General features: G+C 48.9%; 1 protein-coding gene across 8 annotated transcripts; it reads left to right on the forward strand.

Moving 5' to 3' along the window:
• Nucleotides 1-340: 340 nt before the first annotated feature.
• MSH5 (mutS homolog 5) lies at nt 341-18957 on the forward strand. Of its 8 annotated transcripts, none has more exons than XM_079935128.1 (26): nt 341-398; nt 808-958; nt 1247-1370; nt 1828-1908; nt 2094-2156; nt 2871-2992; nt 3179-3288; nt 3545-3580; nt 3904-3986; nt 5114-5159; nt 5479-5643; nt 8274-8412; nt 8528-8590; nt 13316-13444; nt 13742-13814; nt 13975-14084; nt 14321-14401; nt 14634-14721; nt 14958-15147; nt 15253-15379; nt 15793-15942; nt 16292-16366; nt 16568-16711; nt 16913-17050; nt 18522-18595; nt 18818-18957. In XM_079935128.1, exons 2-26 carry the CDS (start codon nt 821-823, stop codon nt 18927-18929), a joined length of 2661 nt encoding a protein of 886 aa, XP_079791254.1. In that variant the 5' UTR covers nt 341-398; nt 808-820; the 3' UTR covers nt 18930-18957. The 8 variants fall into 8 exon arrangements, with proteins under 8 accessions (XP_079791254.1, XP_079791257.1, XP_079791260.1 ...); XM_079935131.1 differs by having other exon boundaries at nt 16961-17050; XM_079935130.1 differs by lacking the exon at nt 341-398 and adding an exon at nt 418-442.
• Nucleotides 18958-19078: the final 121 nt, after the last annotated feature.

Consider the following 19078-nt stretch of genomic DNA (forward strand, 5'->3'; position numbering starts at 1 on the left):
GTCTCTGTTCCTTTAAGGTCGGCCTCCTCTCCAGATTACCCAACGCCCCTAGACCCGTTCCGGGGGCTCTGACTCCAGCTCTGCTAAGGACCTTCTCACAGGCTCCACCCCGTGTCAATCAAGGGCCAGAGGCCCGGTTGCTAGGCAATAGCAGAGGGCGGGAAGTTTGAACGTTCTGGCACCGCCCCATATGCGAATAGGCCAGTCATCGTCCAGCCTTCTCTGCGGTCCCCTCCTCCCTCTCGCTCTGTTGGATCTCTAGGCAGGATCCGGGTGTCTTCGACCAATAGCGGCTAAGAAGGCGGGGCGTGTGCGCGCGCACCCCGCCCTCGCGTCGGCGCACCCTCCCGCAGGCCCGCGGCGTTTAGTGACGCGGTCTCGCGCACGTCGCGACCCAGGTGACTGAAAAGGCGGGAAAACGCCGCGAGCTGTCCGCAACTGGGTGGGGAAGTCAAGAGCGTGAGGCTGTGATCTTGGGGGCTTGGTTGGCAGGGGCGGAGAGAGGAGGCGTGCAAAACTTGTCCCACAGGACCCTCAGACTGTCTCCAAATACAACCTCCGCGTGACAGGAATAAGGGTGGGGCGAGTGGTGTTTTCCACAGTCTGTACTTTAGTTAAATACCCGAGAAGTCGCCCCTCCAGATGCCCTGCACCTGTGACCACAGCGCTCGAAGGCCCTAGCAGCCCTGCCCCTCAGCCCTCTCCCATTAGTTCTCAGTGGAGTTGCATTTCTGTGCGCCCCGCTACCCCCGCCTCCTCGCGGGTGAGATCTCGCTCCTGAACCGCCTTCATTTTCTTCATCCACAGAGCCTCCAAGGCCATGGCCTCCGTAGGAGCGACCCCAGGCAGGACGCCGCAGGGACCGGGACCCAGGGAGGCCTCGGCCAGCTTCCCCAGCCCGGCCCCAGTGCCGGAGCCCCGGGAGGCCGAGGAGGAGGACGAGGAGGAGCCCGCGGAGGTCTGGGGGCGGGGTGGAGAGGCGATGTCTGAGGGGCCAGAGCTCGAATCTGGAGAGCAGGGAGCTGATTGGAACGTCTGATTGTTAGCCTGTAACGGGGGCTGGGAACAAGAGAGGGGCCAGTCACTTCCCTCCGCTGAATGTCGCTTTCACATTGACTGAGTGGGGGTGACGATGCCTATCTCAGAGAGTTGATAAAATAATTAAAATTAAATAAGGCATGCCTCAACCCTGCACTTAACGAGTGGTTGGTTCAAATATTTGTTTCCTTTCTTCCTTGCCGGACAGATTCATCTGTGTGTTCTGTGGAGCTCAGGGTACCTGGGCATTGCCTACTATGACACTAGTGACTCCACCATCTACTTTATGCCAGATGCCCCAGACCACGAGAGCCTCCAGCTGCTCCAGAGAGGTGAGGACGGAGCTAGGAATTCCTCTACCCTGGGATTAGAAGCGTATTTCACTCGTAGGTCCTTACCTGACTCAATCTATTTTTATTAGTTGACTCCTAGAGGCCCCCTTTGTTGTTTGTAAGAATTCATCTCATTATTCACAAGTGTACCAGGAGCTGGAGATACAGTCCTGGGCAAATCAGTCATGTCTGTCCTTTAAGGGTCTACAGTCTAGTGATAATCTCCTGGGCACCCCTCTTCCCTCCCACCACCCCATCAGTCTTACTACTCCTTCCTTTTCTAATCTCATGTCTGACTCCGACTTATGCTCCCAATGTGGGCGGCACTCCCTACTCTTAGAGGGAGGAAATAAGTTTCTGAGGGGTGAAGGGAGATAGCAAGGGGAGGGCTACGGGTTCCCTCTTAGTCAAAAGATAAAGATCCTTGAATTCATTTGGTCTCCATTCTCATTCCGAGTTCTGGATGAAATCGATCCCCAGTCTGTTGTCACGAGCGCCAAACAGGATGAGAATATGACTCGGTTTCTGGGGAAGCTTGGTAAGGACTGGGTAAGGGAGAGAGGGAAAATGGGGAAGGACTAAATTATGGAATGTTCCAGGACACTAAAGGGTCTTGGGGGGAGCTACAGCCAGGAGACCAGAATTGGGTGAGAGGGAAGGTGGGACAGCGGCAGAAGGACTGAGATGTACAGACTGATGGCCCTTTCTTTGCCTCTCTCACAGCCTCCCAAGAGCACAGAGAGCCTAAGAGACCTGAAATCATACTTTTGCCAAGTGTGGATTTTGGTATCTCCTCCCTTTTGCTTTGCCCAATCCCCCATCCCGGTTTTCTGACCCTTTCTCCTAACTCCACCTTCATCATCAGAGGTCTCCCCTCAGCCCTATCTCATTCTAAACCTTTGTGTTCTTCAAGCCCCATGACCAGTCTCCCCACGATCTCTCCTAATCCCTAGCCTTTAATAACCTGCAGCTTAGGCTTGTCTAGGGATGAGTGCCTTCCGTGAGAAGAGGGAGTAGTAACACTTTTTGGTCAGCTTTGATTGTTGGCATTTTCCCCTTTAAGCCAAAGCCATTTACCCCTTAAAAAAAAAAAAAAAAGGCACTGCCTCAGTGACCTCGTTCATCTAGAACACACTTCCATAACCTTCCCGGATTTTGCAAAAAGGACAGGGAATGTTCTATCCTAAATTAGATGTTAGGGCATTCATGTTATTAGTTCCTCTGTTAATATGATTTTTTTGACCCCAAGTCCCCAATTCCAGACAGATACCTTACTCTCCTGAGCCATTTATCTTTCTCAGTTTATGTTCCCAGCCAACCCTTTTTAAAGTGTATGTAGAATAAAGAGTCTGAAAATTTGGCTCTTGTCTCAGCTTTCCATTAGCTGCCTGTGTGAATTTGGCAAGCCACATCATCTCTCTTGCTTCTGTTTTCTCATTCTTAAAATAAGGTGAAGAATCGGGCTATAAGATCTTTCCCTCCCTTCTTCCCTCAAAATAGGCCTGGAGATAAGCAAACAGCGCCTCCTTTCTGGAAACTACTCCTTCATACCAGACTCCATGACCGCCACCGAGAAAATCCTCTTCCTCTCCTCCATCATCCCCTTTGACTGCCTCCTCACGGTGAGATGGGTCCCGCAAGGTAAGGGCTGGGTTGCAGCAGGTTAGAGAAAGGCACAAGCACCTGGAGACTAGGTTTGAGTCCTGGGAGATACTAGCCCAGCCCTGGAAAATAATAGTTTTCCCTGGTGTCGTCCAGCCTCCAAGACGTTGGGATTTACCCCACCTCCATTACTGATCCCCTCCTAGGTTCGAGCACTTGGAGGGCTGCTGAAGTTCTTGGGTCGAAGAAGAATCGGGGTTGAACTGGAAGACTATAACGTCAGCATCCCCATCCTAGGCTTTAAGAAATTTGCGTTGTAGGTCATTTACCCTAACCTCAACCAAAGTAAAGTGGGATTGGGAGGCCTGGAAAGTAAGACGGGATGGGGGGCGTTGGCAGTGACCCATCTGGTAAAGTGCTCTAGGACACACAGGAACTCCTGAGGGTGTGGAGCTCTGGGGAGAAAACTGAGACAGTACTCTTGAAGGAGAGCTAAGCGGGTATAACTTAAGAATGAACTCACACCTCACATACCCCAGCCACCTTCCTTTCTGCTTGTTTTCTGTCCTCAGGACACATCTGGTGAGCATAGATCAAGACACTTACAGGTAAGGAGATGGAGGCAGGCTGTCATCTTTGGGGAGGGAGAAGGATTAAGCTTAATGCTCTAATAATCCTTAACGGGGCTCCAATTTCTTTAATCCTGGGGCTATTAAGAGCTCTCTCCCTGAAGGAAAGAGAAGGGGGGTGAGGGGAGAGAAGAAGAAAAGCACAAAGTGTCACCCTCCTTTTCTAAAGGGAGAAACTGAGGCAGAGAGCAGTGAGGGACAAACCTTACATCAAGACTTCATCTCAGGAGGTGTTCCCAATCCCCATTCCATTTTCTCAATTGTCTTTTAAAATACAAATTACCCTAATTTCTCCCTGATAGTGTTCTGCAGATATTTAAGAGTGAGCCTCACCCCTCAGTGTACAAAGTGGCCAGTGGACTCAAGGAGGGGCTCAGCCTCTTTGGTAGGTTTGCCCCCTCCCTCATCCCACACTACACAGGCCTGCCAGAAAAACAGCTGCCTCCAAAGATGTATCCCAGTCCCTCTCTTTCCACTTCACCCCATTGCCAGCTGTCTCTTCTGCTCCAATCCAGCTTCTTTTTTTTTTTTCTTAATTTTTTTAATTTTTGGCTGCCTTGGGTCTTCGTTGCTGCACTCAGGCTTTCTCTAGTTGCAGCAAACGGGGGCTGCTCTTCACTGCAGTGCGCAGGCTTCTCATTGTGGTGGCTTCTCTTGTTGCGGAGCACGGGCTTTAGGCGCGGGGGCTTCAGTATTTGCCACGCGTGGGCTCAGTAGTTGTGGCTCGTGGGTTCTATAGCGCAGGCTCAGTAGTTGTGGTGCACGGGCTTAGTTGCTCTGCGGCATGTGGGATCTTTCCAGATCAGAGCTCGAACCCATGTCCCCTGCATTGGCAGGTGGATTCTTAACCACTGCGCTACCAAGGAAGTCCCAATCCAGCTTTATTATCCTCTTTGTACCCTCCCTCAGTTTGGGCATCTTCCTGAAACCTTGTCCAGTATAGTTGTCCAGTGTCATTTGCGTATCATTTCTTACTCTACCAATTCCATGTTTATTCCTTGGGTTTGTATGAATATTTCTACTAGTGGTGTACCTGTCTAGGGACTTTGGGAGGCCCTATGTATAGAGGAGAGTTATATAACTGCATAACTCCCATGTTTGCTTTGCATAGAGTCTTTATCTCTTATAGTTTCAGGCTTTAGGGTGTATTGGGGACATCACCCCAAGTAACCACATGGTTTCACCGTGCATCTCAGTGGGTTGTGTCTAATGTTTACGTGTATGTGTTGGGCTTTTTGTGAGTCTAATTATGCCTGCTCTGCATATTTTTCTGGCTGAGTGTTCCTGTGAGTGCCCATTCCTCCCCCAAGCCCATGTAAGGTAATCCCGGCTCAGACTTGTGGCCACACTCTGGCTTTGGCTGCCTTTGTGTCCTGTATCTGGGGAACGCTCCCCAGGCCAGCCAGCTGAACACCCAAACCTCTGACCCTGATGCCTCAGCTTAGACATCCATACATTCCTTTCCCTGACCCTGCTTATAACAGGCTCACTCCATACCCCAACTCCCAACAGGAATCCTCAACAGATGCCGCTGTAAGTGGGGAGAGAAACTGCTCAGGTGAGTAAGAGTCACACACGTGCTACAGGTTAATGCAGGCAATCTGTAGACTCAAACACACCACCCTTAGTAGTAATGAAAACAACTGCCCTTTCCTGAATGCTGGCTAAATGCATTTAATCCTTACAACGACCCCATGTGGTAGCTAGTGTTATTCTCATTTTACGTTGTCAGCACAGGTGCACATGTACCCACTGATGATACACGGACTTTCACACATACACGCAGCAGAAGCAGAATCACAAGACAGCAATGTACACATGGTAATATCTTTTTTTTTTTTTTTTTTTTGCGGTACGCGGGCCCCTCACTGCCGCAGCCTCTCCCGCCGCAGAGCACAGGCTCCAGATGCGCAGGCCCAGTGGCCACGGCCCATGGGCCCAGCCGCTCCGCGGCACGTGGGATCCTCCCGGACCGGGGCACGAACCCGTGTCCCCTGCATGGCAGGCGGACTCCCAACCACTGCGCCACCAGGGAAGCCCCGGTAATATCTTTAATTATTAAAAACACACTTCAAATTTGAGCTGTTCTCTGAGGACTCTCAAATTTGTATCTCTAGTTCCGAGCTCCATATGTGGAATGCTCTGCACATCATCGCCACCTGCAATTTCCACAGGCAGCTCAAACTCAGAGCATCCAAACTGACACCCACTGGCCCTGTTCCTCTTCCTGCATTCCCTTTTCTGGTTAATGGCATTGCTGGCAATATAGCTTCTCAAGCTCTGAACCTTGGATTGATGCTTCTCCCTCACCCCCCATATTCAATTATTCACTGAGACCTATTGATTCTATCCAGAAATGTCTCTCAGCCATCCCCTTCTCCCTCTTTCCTCTGCTCTAATTCTGGCTATCTTCATTTCTAACCTGGAGCATTGCATTCACCTTCAAATTGGTCTCTCTGCCTCTAAACGCTTCTTTTTCCAATCTGTTCTTCATTCCAAAATAGAGGTCTGAGCATGTCACTCCCCCACCCCCTTTTTTTTAAGCTTAAGTAGAAACAAAACATAAACCTCAGGAGGTTTCCGCATTACCTGCATAATTAAGGGTCGCATCTTTAGCAGTATGGCATTCAGGGCCCCTCAATTTTAATTTCCAGGCTTACCTCCTCATACCCATGTTTTGTTTTGTTTTGTTTTCTCGGCCGTGCGGCTTATGGGATCTTAGTTCCCCACCGAGGGATTAAACCCAGGCCCTCAGCAGTGAAGGTGCGGAGTACTAACCACTGGACCGCCAGGGAATCCCCCCTCAAGCCCTGTTAATGCTGTTCCCTCTGGAAAGTCTTTCCCCTGCTCTCCACCTGTCAAAATCTTACATCCTCTTGCAACCCAACTATCACCTTTCTGGTGAAGCTTTCACAGGCACCTCTGAGGAGACTGACGTGCACTTTGCTGTGTGGTCACATGGTGCTTGTTTATATTTTCTAGTTGCACTATCACAGCAGGTTGGAATTAGTTGGTGAATCTACTTGCCCTCATAGCTGTGAGTGAACTCTATGCAGTGGCCCATTCCTGTTAGCTCAGCACATGGCCTTGTATGCAGTAGAATGCAAACACACTGGTTACATCATCTCTAAAAACTCAGGAAACCTTTGCTAGCCTGCAGGTGTACAATCTTTTCCCCTTGCCACCTGCCCTGCAATGTATGTCTTTTGGAGGTTAATTTAGCATTATCTCTGAGGCCATCTCCAGGTAATTGGCGGGGTGATTTAATTACCTCGAAGTTCTCTAGTGCTTCAGGTGCAGATCTCTAGTCTCAACCAGGGATGAAAGGGAAAGAATTCTCAAAGGAGAAGAGAACTGAGTTAAAGGTGAGGGAGGGGTGCAGATTCCTTAGATAGGATCCTGCAGGGCATAGAATCACAATCTGATGATCAGACAGGGCACCTGGAAGGTGACTAAATGTCACAGTATGCTCTAAAGAGCACTGTCCTAGCAGTCTGGAGACCTGAGTTTGAGATCCAGTTGTACTTCTTACTAGCTGCATGACTTTGGACAATTTGCTTACCTTCTAAGGGCCTCATCCCCTCAGCTGACTTGAGTCTGGCTCGACTAAGACCTCCAGGCACTCGAAGTACATGAGTCAGAGCTACCCAGGTGTTTTATAAGAAAGTCTGATGAGGCTCGTGCTCTCCAGGTGGGGAGGGTATTCACAGACTGGCCCACACTGCCTCAGACACCTCTGCTCCTTTGTGGCCAAGGGGCAGAGGTGCCTAAAACCCACCTCGAATCCACATGAGTCTTCCACTTCATTCTAACCTGGGGTGTTCTAACCCAGGGTAACTGGCCGTAGACTACAGTGTGAGATACACATCCTTAGGCCCCAGTGTCTCCACAGGTTGGCTCTTACACAAAATGATATGCCTAATGGCTTGCTCTAATGTGGGAAAGAATCCATGGGCTCCCAGGTCCTTGCAGAATCTCACACTCTTCATAGCCATAGGGAGATAGGGATACCCAGAATTAGACCAACACAGATGAGACATTTATTTCTGTATAATAATTTAATTTATTAGGAAATAACCTCAGACACAGAAAAGATAATAATATAAACCTCTGTGTTTCCACTAGCCAATTTAAAAATAAGACAATGTTATTGAAGCCCTTTAAGTATCTCTACCCAATACTTTCTTCTCTGCAGGGATGAACATTATCACGAATTGAGGACTTACTCTACATGGAACAGTTATATACTTTCACAGGAAGAACATGAAAAGACATGAATGTCTGTGCTGTTTCACAGCTAAATACGGATATACAAACTCTTTCTGACTCACTCCTACTCAGCTGCAGAGAGAGCTAGAGTGTTGGCATTCAAATGCCTCAACACACTGCTCTCCCTCTAAAATATTGACAAACTCCATCACATAGCCACATGGAATGACACATGGTCATATCCATCAAAACCGAGATACACACAGTTGTGCTCACATCCAGAGATTTTCAGTAGATGCAAGTAAACACACCTGCATAGATAGGACACTGTACTTACCAGTGCAGATACATATCGCCACAATCCCCAGGGACCTCCAAATGCACATTTTTCACAAATTGAGATCAAGACAGTGATGAGAACAGAGGTAATTTCTGGTCTCCTCACTCCAACCCTCACTTCCAGGCTATGGTTCACACGTCCAACCCAGGACCTGGAGGAACTAAATTCCCGTCTGGATGTCATTCAGTTTTTCCTGTTACCCCAGAATCTGGACATGGCTCAGATGCTGCATCGATTGCTGGGTCACATCAAGAACGTGCCTGTGAGCTCGGGGTTGGGGGCAGGGAGGTGGGGAAGGAGGTGAGGGATGCTGGGCATCTTGAGGGGCATTAGGGTGGGAGAAGGAAAACAGCGGCTGTCTCCTTGTTTGACTCTAGCTGATTCTTAAACGCATGAAGTTGTCCCACACCAAGGTCAGTGACTGGCAGGTTCTCTACAAGGTAAGACCTCCCTTCTTGAATCTAGAAGTCCAGGTTAAGACCCCCAGCATGTGTTCCAAATCCTCTTTACTCTCGTCACCCGGTCCAACTTTATCCCAACACCTTTAAAAAAACTTTGCACTGTGGAAATTGTCAAAAAAAATTTAGAGAGAATAATACAAAGAACTCCCATGTACCCACCATGTAGCTTTAACACTTTGACTCATACAAATGTTGTTTCATGTATATCTTCTCTCACTTTCCTTTTCCTGTATTTTGAAGCAATTCCCAGCCATCATATCATTTCACCCATAAATATTTCAATATGCTTTCTAAAAGAAAATTATTTTTAAAAAAGAATAACAATGCCATTGTCTTATCTAAAAATTAATGTAATTCTTTAATATTAATTATCTCATGTTTAAATTTCTATTCATCTCGTAAATGTAATGATTTTTTAAAATTACAGTTTGTTTAATTAGGATCAAAATATGTTCATATAGCGATGGGATGATGTCTTTTTGAATCTCCTTTATGGGTTCCTTCTCCAGTTCACCATTCTCTCTCTCTCTCTCTCTCTCTCTCTCTCTCTCTCTCTCTCTCTCTCTCTCTCTCTCTCCTCCTCCTCCTCCTCCTCCTCCTCTCTTCCCCTCTCCCCGCCTCTCCATATATATATCTTTTCCCCCTTGCAACATATTTGTTGCAGAAGCTGGATTATTTGTCCTACAGAGTTTTCCTTAGCCTGAATTTCACTGATTACATTCCCTGTTTTGTTTTGTTGTTGTTTTTTTGCAGTACGCGGGCCCCTTGCTGTTGTGGCCTCTCCCGTTGCAGAGCGCAGGCTCAGCGGCCATGGCTCACGGGCCCAGCCGCTCCGCGGCATGTGGGATCTTCCCGGACCGGGGCACGAACCCGTGTCCCCTGCATTGGCAGGCGGACTCTCAACCACTGCGTCACCAGGGAAGCCCACATTCCCTGTTTTTGACATGTTTCTCTCTCTTCTAGAATTTCTGTAAATTAATAGTTGAATCTAGAAGCTTGCTCAGGTTCAAGTTTAATTTTTTTCAATAGTGTTTCATAAATGGAGGAACATAATGTCAGTATGTCTGACTCTCATTTTGTGATGATAGCAGTCTTTGATGTTTAATAATTAAGTCCATTAGTTCTTTAGAGATTGCAAAGTAGTGTTATTCTAATTCTGTCATTCTTTCTTCATTTATTAGAATGTTTCTGGAAGGAAGACTTCCTCTCATCTACTCTTTGGTTACCTAGTGATATCACAGAACATTGCTTGATTTTTTCCCCCGATTTTATCTGTCCAGCTATCAGCAAATACGAAATTAGTTCCATAATCCTCCAAGGCAACCAATGAGTTTTTTTGGTTGCTGTTGTTGTTTTAGTATCATTACAAACTTACAGATTTCTTTGTGCTTCAGGCCACTGCATTTTTAATCTTTACACATGTTCGAGATATTCCATCTTTGGCCAATGGGAGCCTCTTCATGTTGGCTTCTGAGTCCTTTAACATGACACTAGTAGACTTGGATAACTTCCCCACTCTCTGGTTTGACAAGATGTACCAGATATAGCACTTACATGTACCAGTTCTGACCTGGAACCAGACATTTCTCTGAGGAGCCCTGGTTCCTTTTAGTGAGAAATGGTATTTCTGTATACCACGGTGAGTGCTAGAGGGTACTCGGCATGTTTGGATTATTGCTTGTAGGCCTTTTCTGTGGACAGATCTAGAAACTTGAAAAAAAATAAAATACATGATAAATTAGTACTGACATCACCTATTTATTTTATTTTAGTTTTTTAGATATCCAGAGATCACTATATCTATATTCTTTTTTTAATTAATTTTTTTTGAGTATAGTCGATTTACAATATTGTGTTAGTTTCTGCTGTATAGCAAGGTGAATCAGTTATACATAAATATATATCCACTCTTTTTTAGATTCTTTACCCATTTAGGTCATTACAGAGTATTGAGTAGAGTTCCCTGTGCTATACAGTAGGTTCTTATTAGTTATCTATTTTATATATAGTAGTGTGTATATGTCAATCCCAATCTCCCAATTTATCCCTCCCCCACCGTTTCCCCCTTGGTAACCATTAGTTTGTTTTCTACATCTGTGACATCACCTATTTAAATTCAGCACCACAGGGTTCTTACCTTGTATATTCCATTTTTATCCTCTTCAATATTTCCTTCTTCCATACTGGAGATTCTGTGTCTCAATAACACTAGGAATGAGAAAATCGAAGTATCACTTATTTGCTTTTTCCTACATTACATCCACAACAATCTTAGAATAGTAATATCACCATTACTACCAAAACTATATGATTATTGAACACTATTTAACATTTTTTGGGGGGAAGGAGGGATAGTTCTTTCTCTTCTCCCTAGGGATATACAGTCAAATTGCTGTGTTTTAGTCACTACTTCAAGTGGTTATGTCACTATCTGGGTATACATTATGTTCATTTGTTTCATTCTTTTTTTGATTTTTAATAATTGCTTCTTAAAATTTAATCTTATAATTATGTAGAATATTTACACAGTTCCAAAGTCAAATCTCCCAAACAAGGTATAGTCAATTAATTGTAACTTCTATCCCTTTTCCCTCTCTCCACCTATAGATAACCTTTAAAAAAAACTTTTTTTGGCTTAAATAAGTTTATCTTTTATAGAAAAGGATAAAAATAAGCAGTCCGTGACTGTTGGGTGGTTTCATAAAGTCCTCAGCGACCCAGTCTCCTGTCTTCCTGTTCTGCCATCCTCAGCATGTGGCTTCTACCACTAGCTCAAGATAGCAATGTGAATTCCAGCTGTAACATCTGCTTTCCAGCTACTACTCCTCCACCGCTATTCGAAGTTTCCAGTGACTCTCTGAAGTTTCTCTGTGCATGGTTTCAGTTTCCAGCTTTTTTGCTGCAGCAGCTGCTATAGTTCTATTCCCAGTGAATTTGAGGTTCTTGATGTCTCATTGCAGAAAGAATTCAGTGAGAAACAAAGGTATAGTTAAGAAGTGGATTTATTTAGAGAGAAACACACTCCACAGACAGAGTGTGGGCCATCTCAAGGCGAGAGAACCTAAAAAAATTTTTTTAAATTTAAGTTTATTTATTTATTTTTGGCTGCATTGGCTCTTCGTTGCTGCGCATGGGCTTCCTCTAGTTGCGGCGAACGGGGGCTACTCTTCGTTGCGGTGCACGGGCTTCTCATTGCGGTGGCTTCTCTTGTTGCAGAGCACGGGCTCTGGGCGCACAGGCTTCAGTAGTTGTGGCATGCAGGCTCAGTAGTTGTGGCTCATGGGCTGTTGCGCGCAGGCTCAGTAGTTGTGGCGCACGTGCTTAGTTGTTCCATGGCATGTGGGATCTTCCCCGACCAGGGCTCGAACCCGTGTCCCCTGCATTGACAGGAGGATTCTTAACCACTGCGCCACCAGGGAAGCCCTCTACAGTATATTTACCTAACATGTAAAGTAGTTTCAGTTTTATTTTACGTGAGCAGATGTGTGTGACTATTTGTATATTCCCTCCCACTACTTAACATTTATCCTTGGCTTCAGCCAGGCCAGGCTCCGCATTCAAGCACTCTGCCTGGGAGACCCACCATATTCCTGCTCAGGATAGCATGGTGGTTAAAAGCCAGACACCTGGGCTCAATTCCCAGCTCATCTGTTTACTCTCTGTGAGACCTTGAGCAAATTGTGTTACTTCTTTGTGCTTCAGGTTGCTCACCTGTAAAATGGAGTCATGCTAGTCCCCATCTCCTAGGATTATTTTGAGAATTGAATGAAATTAACACATGTAAAAAGTTGAGAATATTGCCTGGCGGGTAGTAAACATTCAATAAGTGTTAGTTCTTATTCCTACCTCTATTCATTTGCCCATGCTCTTGCCCCCACCCAGAATACCCTCCTCCCTTTGGAATTGCCTTATTCAAGACCAAGCTTATTTCTTTTTCTCTGCAAAGATATCCCAACTATTTTAGCCCATATTAGTCTTATTCTCTGAACTTCCTTAGTAATTTTAGTCAGTTTCACAACTTGGTCAATCTTTTTTGTGGGTAGTCATTGTTTTTGTTGTTTGTTTCCATCATGGCTAGATTATAAACTCTTTGGTTTATACACTTTATATATCCTCTGTCACAGAGTGAGGCTCAGTCAGTGTCCTTTGGATTGGGTTTATCCACTCAGTCTAATCCCTGTTTAGAGCAGCCACCTCAGGTCACTGACTTGCACGCTGGAGAATTAATTCTCAGTGACTCTCACCCATCCCCTCTTCCTGCTGTCTCTTACCCAAATGCTGTCATTGCCCCTTCTGCTCATTTACTTCTTCTCTGCCTTTCATATCCCTATTTCTCTTTCTCCTTCCTCTGTACAAACTTCTCTCTTGGGATATTGTACAAATCTCTTTCAAAGCAACTACCACTTTATTTTTAAATCTTCTGGGTGTATTTGTCTTCCTTACTAGACCACGAGCCCATCTGGGACAAGGGACCCAGTTGTCTTTGTTGTCTTTGGAGCCTCAGTGTTTAGTGTGGTGCCTGGTGAAGAGTTCTGCAGATACCATTTTCTCTCTCACTGTTTCTTTTTTGCATTTGAGATCTTCTCTCTGTCTCTGTTATTGTGTTTTTCCCTATTGGTCTTTGTTCTTCTCAGTCCATCCCTGTCCCCTCGCCTAAGCCCGGCCTGGGTATGGGCCACCCTCCTCTGTCCATTTCTCCTACAGACAGTGTACAGTGCCCTGGGCCTGAGGGATGCTTGCCGCTCCCTGCCCCAGTCCATTCAGCTCTTTCGGGACATTGCCCAAGAGTTCTCTGATGACCTACACCACATTGCCAGCCTCATTGGGAAAGTGGTGAGTGGAAGGAAAGAGGCAGAGCTCCTGGGAAACTAGGGGAGGGATGGGTTTGGGTAATAGAGAACGACGGGGCTCTGGGGAATGTGGTGTGGAAGATGGGGATGCATGGGAGACACTGAGGTCAGCTGGATGACCAAGGGATGGGATGGTGAGAGGAGATGGCAAAATATCAGGGATCTGCTTGGGGGCTTGGAGGGTTAGGGTTGAAGCAGGGACTGAAGGGGCCCAAGTAGAGGTGAGGAACAGGACGAGATGGTGCTGGATGTAAAGAACCTGGACTTCTTGTCTCCTCAGGTGGACTTTGAGGGCAGTCTTGCTGAAAATCGCTTCACAGTCCTCCCCAACATAGATCCTGAAATTGATGAGAGTGAGTGTTAGGTGTACGGATGGGCCTATGAGCCCTGAAACATGAGCCTGCCCAGTGATGGGGTACCATTCTCAGTAGGCGGCCACTGCATCTGGGGATAATCATCGCAACCAGAGCAGGAACCTTACTTTTGATATCCACGTGTCTTTCACCCTCCTAGAAAAACGAAGGCTGACAGGACTTCCCAGTTTCCTCACTGAGGTGGCTCGGAAGGAGCTGGAAAATCTGGACCCCCGTATTCCTTCATGCAGTGTCATCTACATCCCTCTGGTGAGGGCAGGAGGGTGGGTGTGCTCCCCAGGGGTTTTTTAGGGGGACATTAGGCCTATGAAGTACACATTAGTAGATAAGAAAACCCTGGAGAAATCTGAAGAACATGAATACTTTTTGGTGGCTTTAGCCCCCTGAGGGAAGCATTGGGGGATATAGGGGACTCTGGCTTCCTCTAAGGAAAGAAAGTGCCCAGTACATCACTCTCTGCTTTATCTCTTTTCTACTCTCCGCAGATTGGCTTCCTTCTTTGTATTCCCCGCCTGCCTTCCATGGTGGAGACCAGTGACTTCGAGATTGAGGGTCTGGACTTCATGGTGAGACCCTTGACCTCTGTAGGGGTTGATAAGGAAAGTGAATGAGCAGCTGAGAGGAGGGCCTTACCCCATCAGCACTGCCGAATGTGGGATCCCTCTTCTGTTGTTTTACTCTGATCTTTACCAGCTCTGAGACAAAGGAGAAAGAAATCAAGGTCAGGGCTGGAGCCGGGGTTAGATAGGATGAGGATCGAGAGAAGCAAAGCCCATAGCTTTGAACCCTTGTATCCAGTTCCTCTCAGAGGAGAAGCTTCACTATCGTAGTGCTCGAACCAAGGAGCTGGATGCATTGCTGGGGGACCTGCACTGCGACATCCGGGGTGAGGAGAAGCGAGTGGCTGGAGCGGAGCGGGCAGCATGGAGATGATTCTGATAGGCTCCTTTCCTTCCTGCCATTGCTCTCTCTTTCTCTCTCTGACTCTGTCTTTTCTGAATGTCTCTGGGTATTTCAGATGGTATCTGCAAGCCTGTTTCTGGGTCCCTCTGCTGGCCTCTTTGTCTCTCCTTCACTTTCCCCTGGAGCTGACCCCCAGCTCCCTCCCTTACCTGCCCCCAGACCAGGAAACCCTGCTGATGTACCAGCTGCAGTGTCAGGTGCTGGCACGGGCAGCTGTCTTGACCCAGGTGTTGGACCTCGCCTCCCGCCTGGACGTCCTCTTGGCTCTTGCCAGTGCCGCCCGGGACTATGGCTACTCAAGGCCCCGTTACTCCCCACGGCTCCTTGGGGTACGAATCCAGAATGGCAGGTGAGAACAGAAAAGGGTGGAGGCATAGACAAGAGGGGCCCAAAGGCCCCATCTTCTGCATCCACAGGCCATGTGCAAGGTACCTCTCCACCCACTCCACTGCAGGCATCCTCTGATGGAGCTCTGTGCCCGAACCTTCGTGCCCAACTCCGCAGAATGCGGGGGGTACAAAGGGAGGGTCAAAGTCATCACTGGACCCAACTCCTCAGGGAAGAGCATATACCTCAAACAGGTAGAGGAATCCCTACAAACTGGGCCTCTGGAATGTTCTCCATTGTCTCCATCCCCCACCTGCCAGTCAACCCAGGTCCCTACAGCTCTTCTCCCTGTGTTCTGACCCCAGCTGTCATGAAAAGACTGTAGCCCACACCCGCTGCTCCTCTTCCTCCCAAGTTCTCATTCTCTACCTGAGGGAGAGCCATGCTCTAATGATCGTTCCATGGCCTGAATTCTCCTCCCCCACCTCTGAATTAAAGTGTGCCTTTGCTCACTCCCTGCCCTTTACTGATTCTAAAGCGAGCAGAGGGGCTGTGATCTTCTATTAAACTGTGTCCATCTCTCTTGATCTATTGTTCTCCCCTCAGTTTAGCCTCACCTTCACCTCAGCCACACGAGGCACCGGGCCCTGTCTCCTCCCCTATTCAGGTAGGCTTGATCACATTCATGGCCCTGGTGGGCAGCTTTGTGCCAGCAGAGGAAGCCGAAATCGGGGCAGTAGACGCCATCTTCACCCGAATCCATAGCTGTGAATCCATCTCCCTTGGCCTCTCTACCTTCATGATCGACCTCAACCAGGTCAAAAGGAGGATGGGTTGGGGGAGGGGGATAATGGGGAAGGAACCCTACCCGTGAAAAATGTCAGGAAAAACGTTCCTTCTGCCTGCTCTCTAAACTAGGGGCAGGGAGCACCCAGTTCAGAGACCAGGAGAATCAATACCGCGAACCTTTATCTATCCCCGGCTTTGTGTGAGGCACTGTTGGCAATGAAAGGATGAACAAAACATGTGTCTCGCCGTTAAAGAACTTGCAGTCCTGTTGGGTGGACACATACACAAGCAGCTTTACTGCCAGGCAGACTGTGGTCAGTGCATTACAGGCCTCGAATGTTTCTGAAACTATCCCTTGTCCACCTGGTACCCAGCAGGTGGCGAAAGCAGTGAACAATGCCACCGAGCGGTCGCTGGTCCTTATTGATGAATTCGGAAAGGGAACCAACACGGTAAGGGGAGAAGCTGTTGAGGATCTAAGGAGGGGAAAATGAAGGAGGGCTAAGGAACAAGAGGGTGCGGCTGCGCCTCTGGAAAAGAATAGGGGTGTGTGGGTAGAAAAGAAACAGTGTGAGGCGGGAGAGGCCTGGCAGGAGGAGAGGGGTGCACGGGGCACCTGTGGTTCCACAGCCTCACCGCTGCCCTCTGCACAGGTGGATGGTCTTGCGCTTCTAGCGGCCGTGATCCGACACTGGCTGGCGCTTGGGCCCACGTGCCCCCACATCTTCGTGGCCACCAACTTTCTGAGCCTCATTCAGCTACAGCTGCTGCCACAGGGGCCCCTCGTGCAGTATTTGGTGAGGAACCAATCCAGCTCCTTAGGGGCCCCTAGGCCGAGCATTTCCCAGAGCTGGGAACTGGCTTCTCCGTCAGAACAGGGGCTGCCTGAGCACAGGGACCACGTCCCTTCCTGTTTCTCACTCTCCACAGCAACTGACCAAGGGACTGGGGCAGGAAGCAGAATGACTGATAACATCCCCCTTTTATTCTCTTTTAAGACCATGGAGACCTGTGAAGATGGGAATGACCTTGTCTTCTTCTATCAGGTTTGCGAAGGTGTTGCCAATGCCAGCCATGCCTCCCACACAGCTGCCCAGGCTGGGCTTCCTGAGAAGCTCGTTGCTCGTGGCAAGGAGGTGAGGTCCAAACAGCAGCCACCTCCGCCAGGGCTCCCTTCCACCGTCCCTGCTTCTCCGAGGGGCCTGGATTCTGACCCTACAACACCCACTCCCACCCCTGCCCCTTCCTGCTTCTCCGAGGGGCCTGGATTCTGACCCTACTCTCTCCTCTTACCCAACACCCACTCCCACCCCTGCCCCTTCCTGCTTCTCCGAGGGGCCTGGATTCTGACCCTACAACACCCACTCCCACCCCTGCCCCTTCCTGCTTCTCCGAGGGGCCTGGATTCTGACCCTACTCTCTCCTCTTACCCAACACCCACTCCCACCCCTGCCCCTACCTGCTTCTCTGAGGGACCTGGATTCTGACCCTACAACACCCACTCCCACCCCTGCCCCTTCCTGCTTCTCCGAGGGGCCTGGATTCTGACCCTACTCTCTTCTCTTACCCAACACCCACTCCCACCCCTGCCCCTTCCTGCTTCTCCGAGGGGCCTGGATTCTGACCCTACTCTCTCCTCTTACCCAACACCCACTCCCACCCCTGCCCCTACCTGCTTCTCTGAGGGACCTGGATTCTGACCCTACAACACCCACTCCCACCCCTGCCCCTTCCTGCTTCTCCGAGGGGCCTGGATTCTGACCCTACTCTCTTCTCTTACCCAACACCCACTCCCACCCCTGCCCCTTCCTGCTTCTCCGAAGGGCCTGGATTCTGACCCTACTCTCTCCTCTTACCCAACACCCACTCCCACCCCTGCCCCTTCCTGCTTCTCTGAGGGACCTGGATTCTGACCCTACTCTCTCCTCTTACCCAACACCCACTCCCACCCCTGCCCCTTCCTGCTTCTCCGAGGGGCCTGGATTCTGACCCTACAACACCCACTCCCACCCCTGCCCCTTCCTGCTTCTCCGAGGGACCTGGATTCTGACCCTACTCTCTCCTCTTACCCAACACCCACTCCCACCCCTGCCCCTTCCTACTTCTCTGAGGGACCTGGATTCTGACCCTACTCTCTCCTCTTACCCAACACCCACTCCCACCCCTGCCCCTTCCTGCTTCTCTGAGGGACCTGGATTCTGACCCTACACCCACTCCCACCCCTGCCCCTTCCTGCTTCTCTGAGGGACCTGGATTCTGACCCTACTCTCTCCTCTTACCCAACACCCACTCCCACCCCTGCCCCTTCCTACTTCTCTGAGGGACCTGGATTCTGACCCTACTCTCTCCTCTTACCCAACACCCACTCCTACCCCTGCCCCTTCCTGCTTCTCTGAGGGACCTGGATTCTGACCCTACGCTCTCCTCTTACCCAACACCCACTCCCACCCCTGCCCCTTCCTGCTTCTCTGAGGGACCTGGATTCTGACCCTACACCCACTCCCACCCCTGCCCCTTCCTGCTTCTCCGAGGGACCTGGATTCTGACCCTACTCTCTTCTCTTACCCAACACCCACTCCCACCCCTGCCCCTTCCTCCTTGTCCTAGGTCTCAGACTTGATCTGCAGTGGAAAGCCCATCAAGCCTGTCAAGGAGCTGCTAAAGGAGAAACAAATGGAAAAGTGAGTGCAGGCCCAGGGTCCTTGTTCTCTCTAGCATGTTCTGCAGCTCTTCTACCCCTTTCAGGGATTCAGACAGTCTCTTGCCCTTTAAAGATTCAAAATTTCTTCCTGCAATTTCTAAATTCTCAAGGTCTCGGGTTTCCTGTGCTGCATCCTCTTCCCTCTGCTCAGGGATTCTGTTATCCATGCTTCCATAAATCTCACTGTTCTCTCTCCCCTCAGTTGCCAGATGTTAGTAGACAAGTTTCTGAAACTGGATTTGGAAGATCCCAGTCTGGACCTGGACATTTTCATGAGACAGGAAGTGCTGCCTGCTGCCGCCACCGTCCTCTGAGAGTCTTCCCTGGGCTCTCCTCCACATCCCAAACCCCGGGAGGCTGCCAGGCCCTCTTTGTTTCCTTACCTCCTTCACACCCAGAGTTCTCAGTTTCCCTGGAAATTTTGTTTCATGTTAGTAATAAAGTTTATTTTGGAGAAAGTTAT

The sequence above is a fragment of the Stenella coeruleoalba genome (genome assembly GCF_951394435.1).
Source record: "Stenella coeruleoalba genome assembly, chromosome: 10".
In the NCBI taxonomy this organism is placed as follows: domain Eukaryota; kingdom Metazoa; phylum Chordata; class Mammalia; order Artiodactyla; family Delphinidae; genus Stenella; species Stenella coeruleoalba.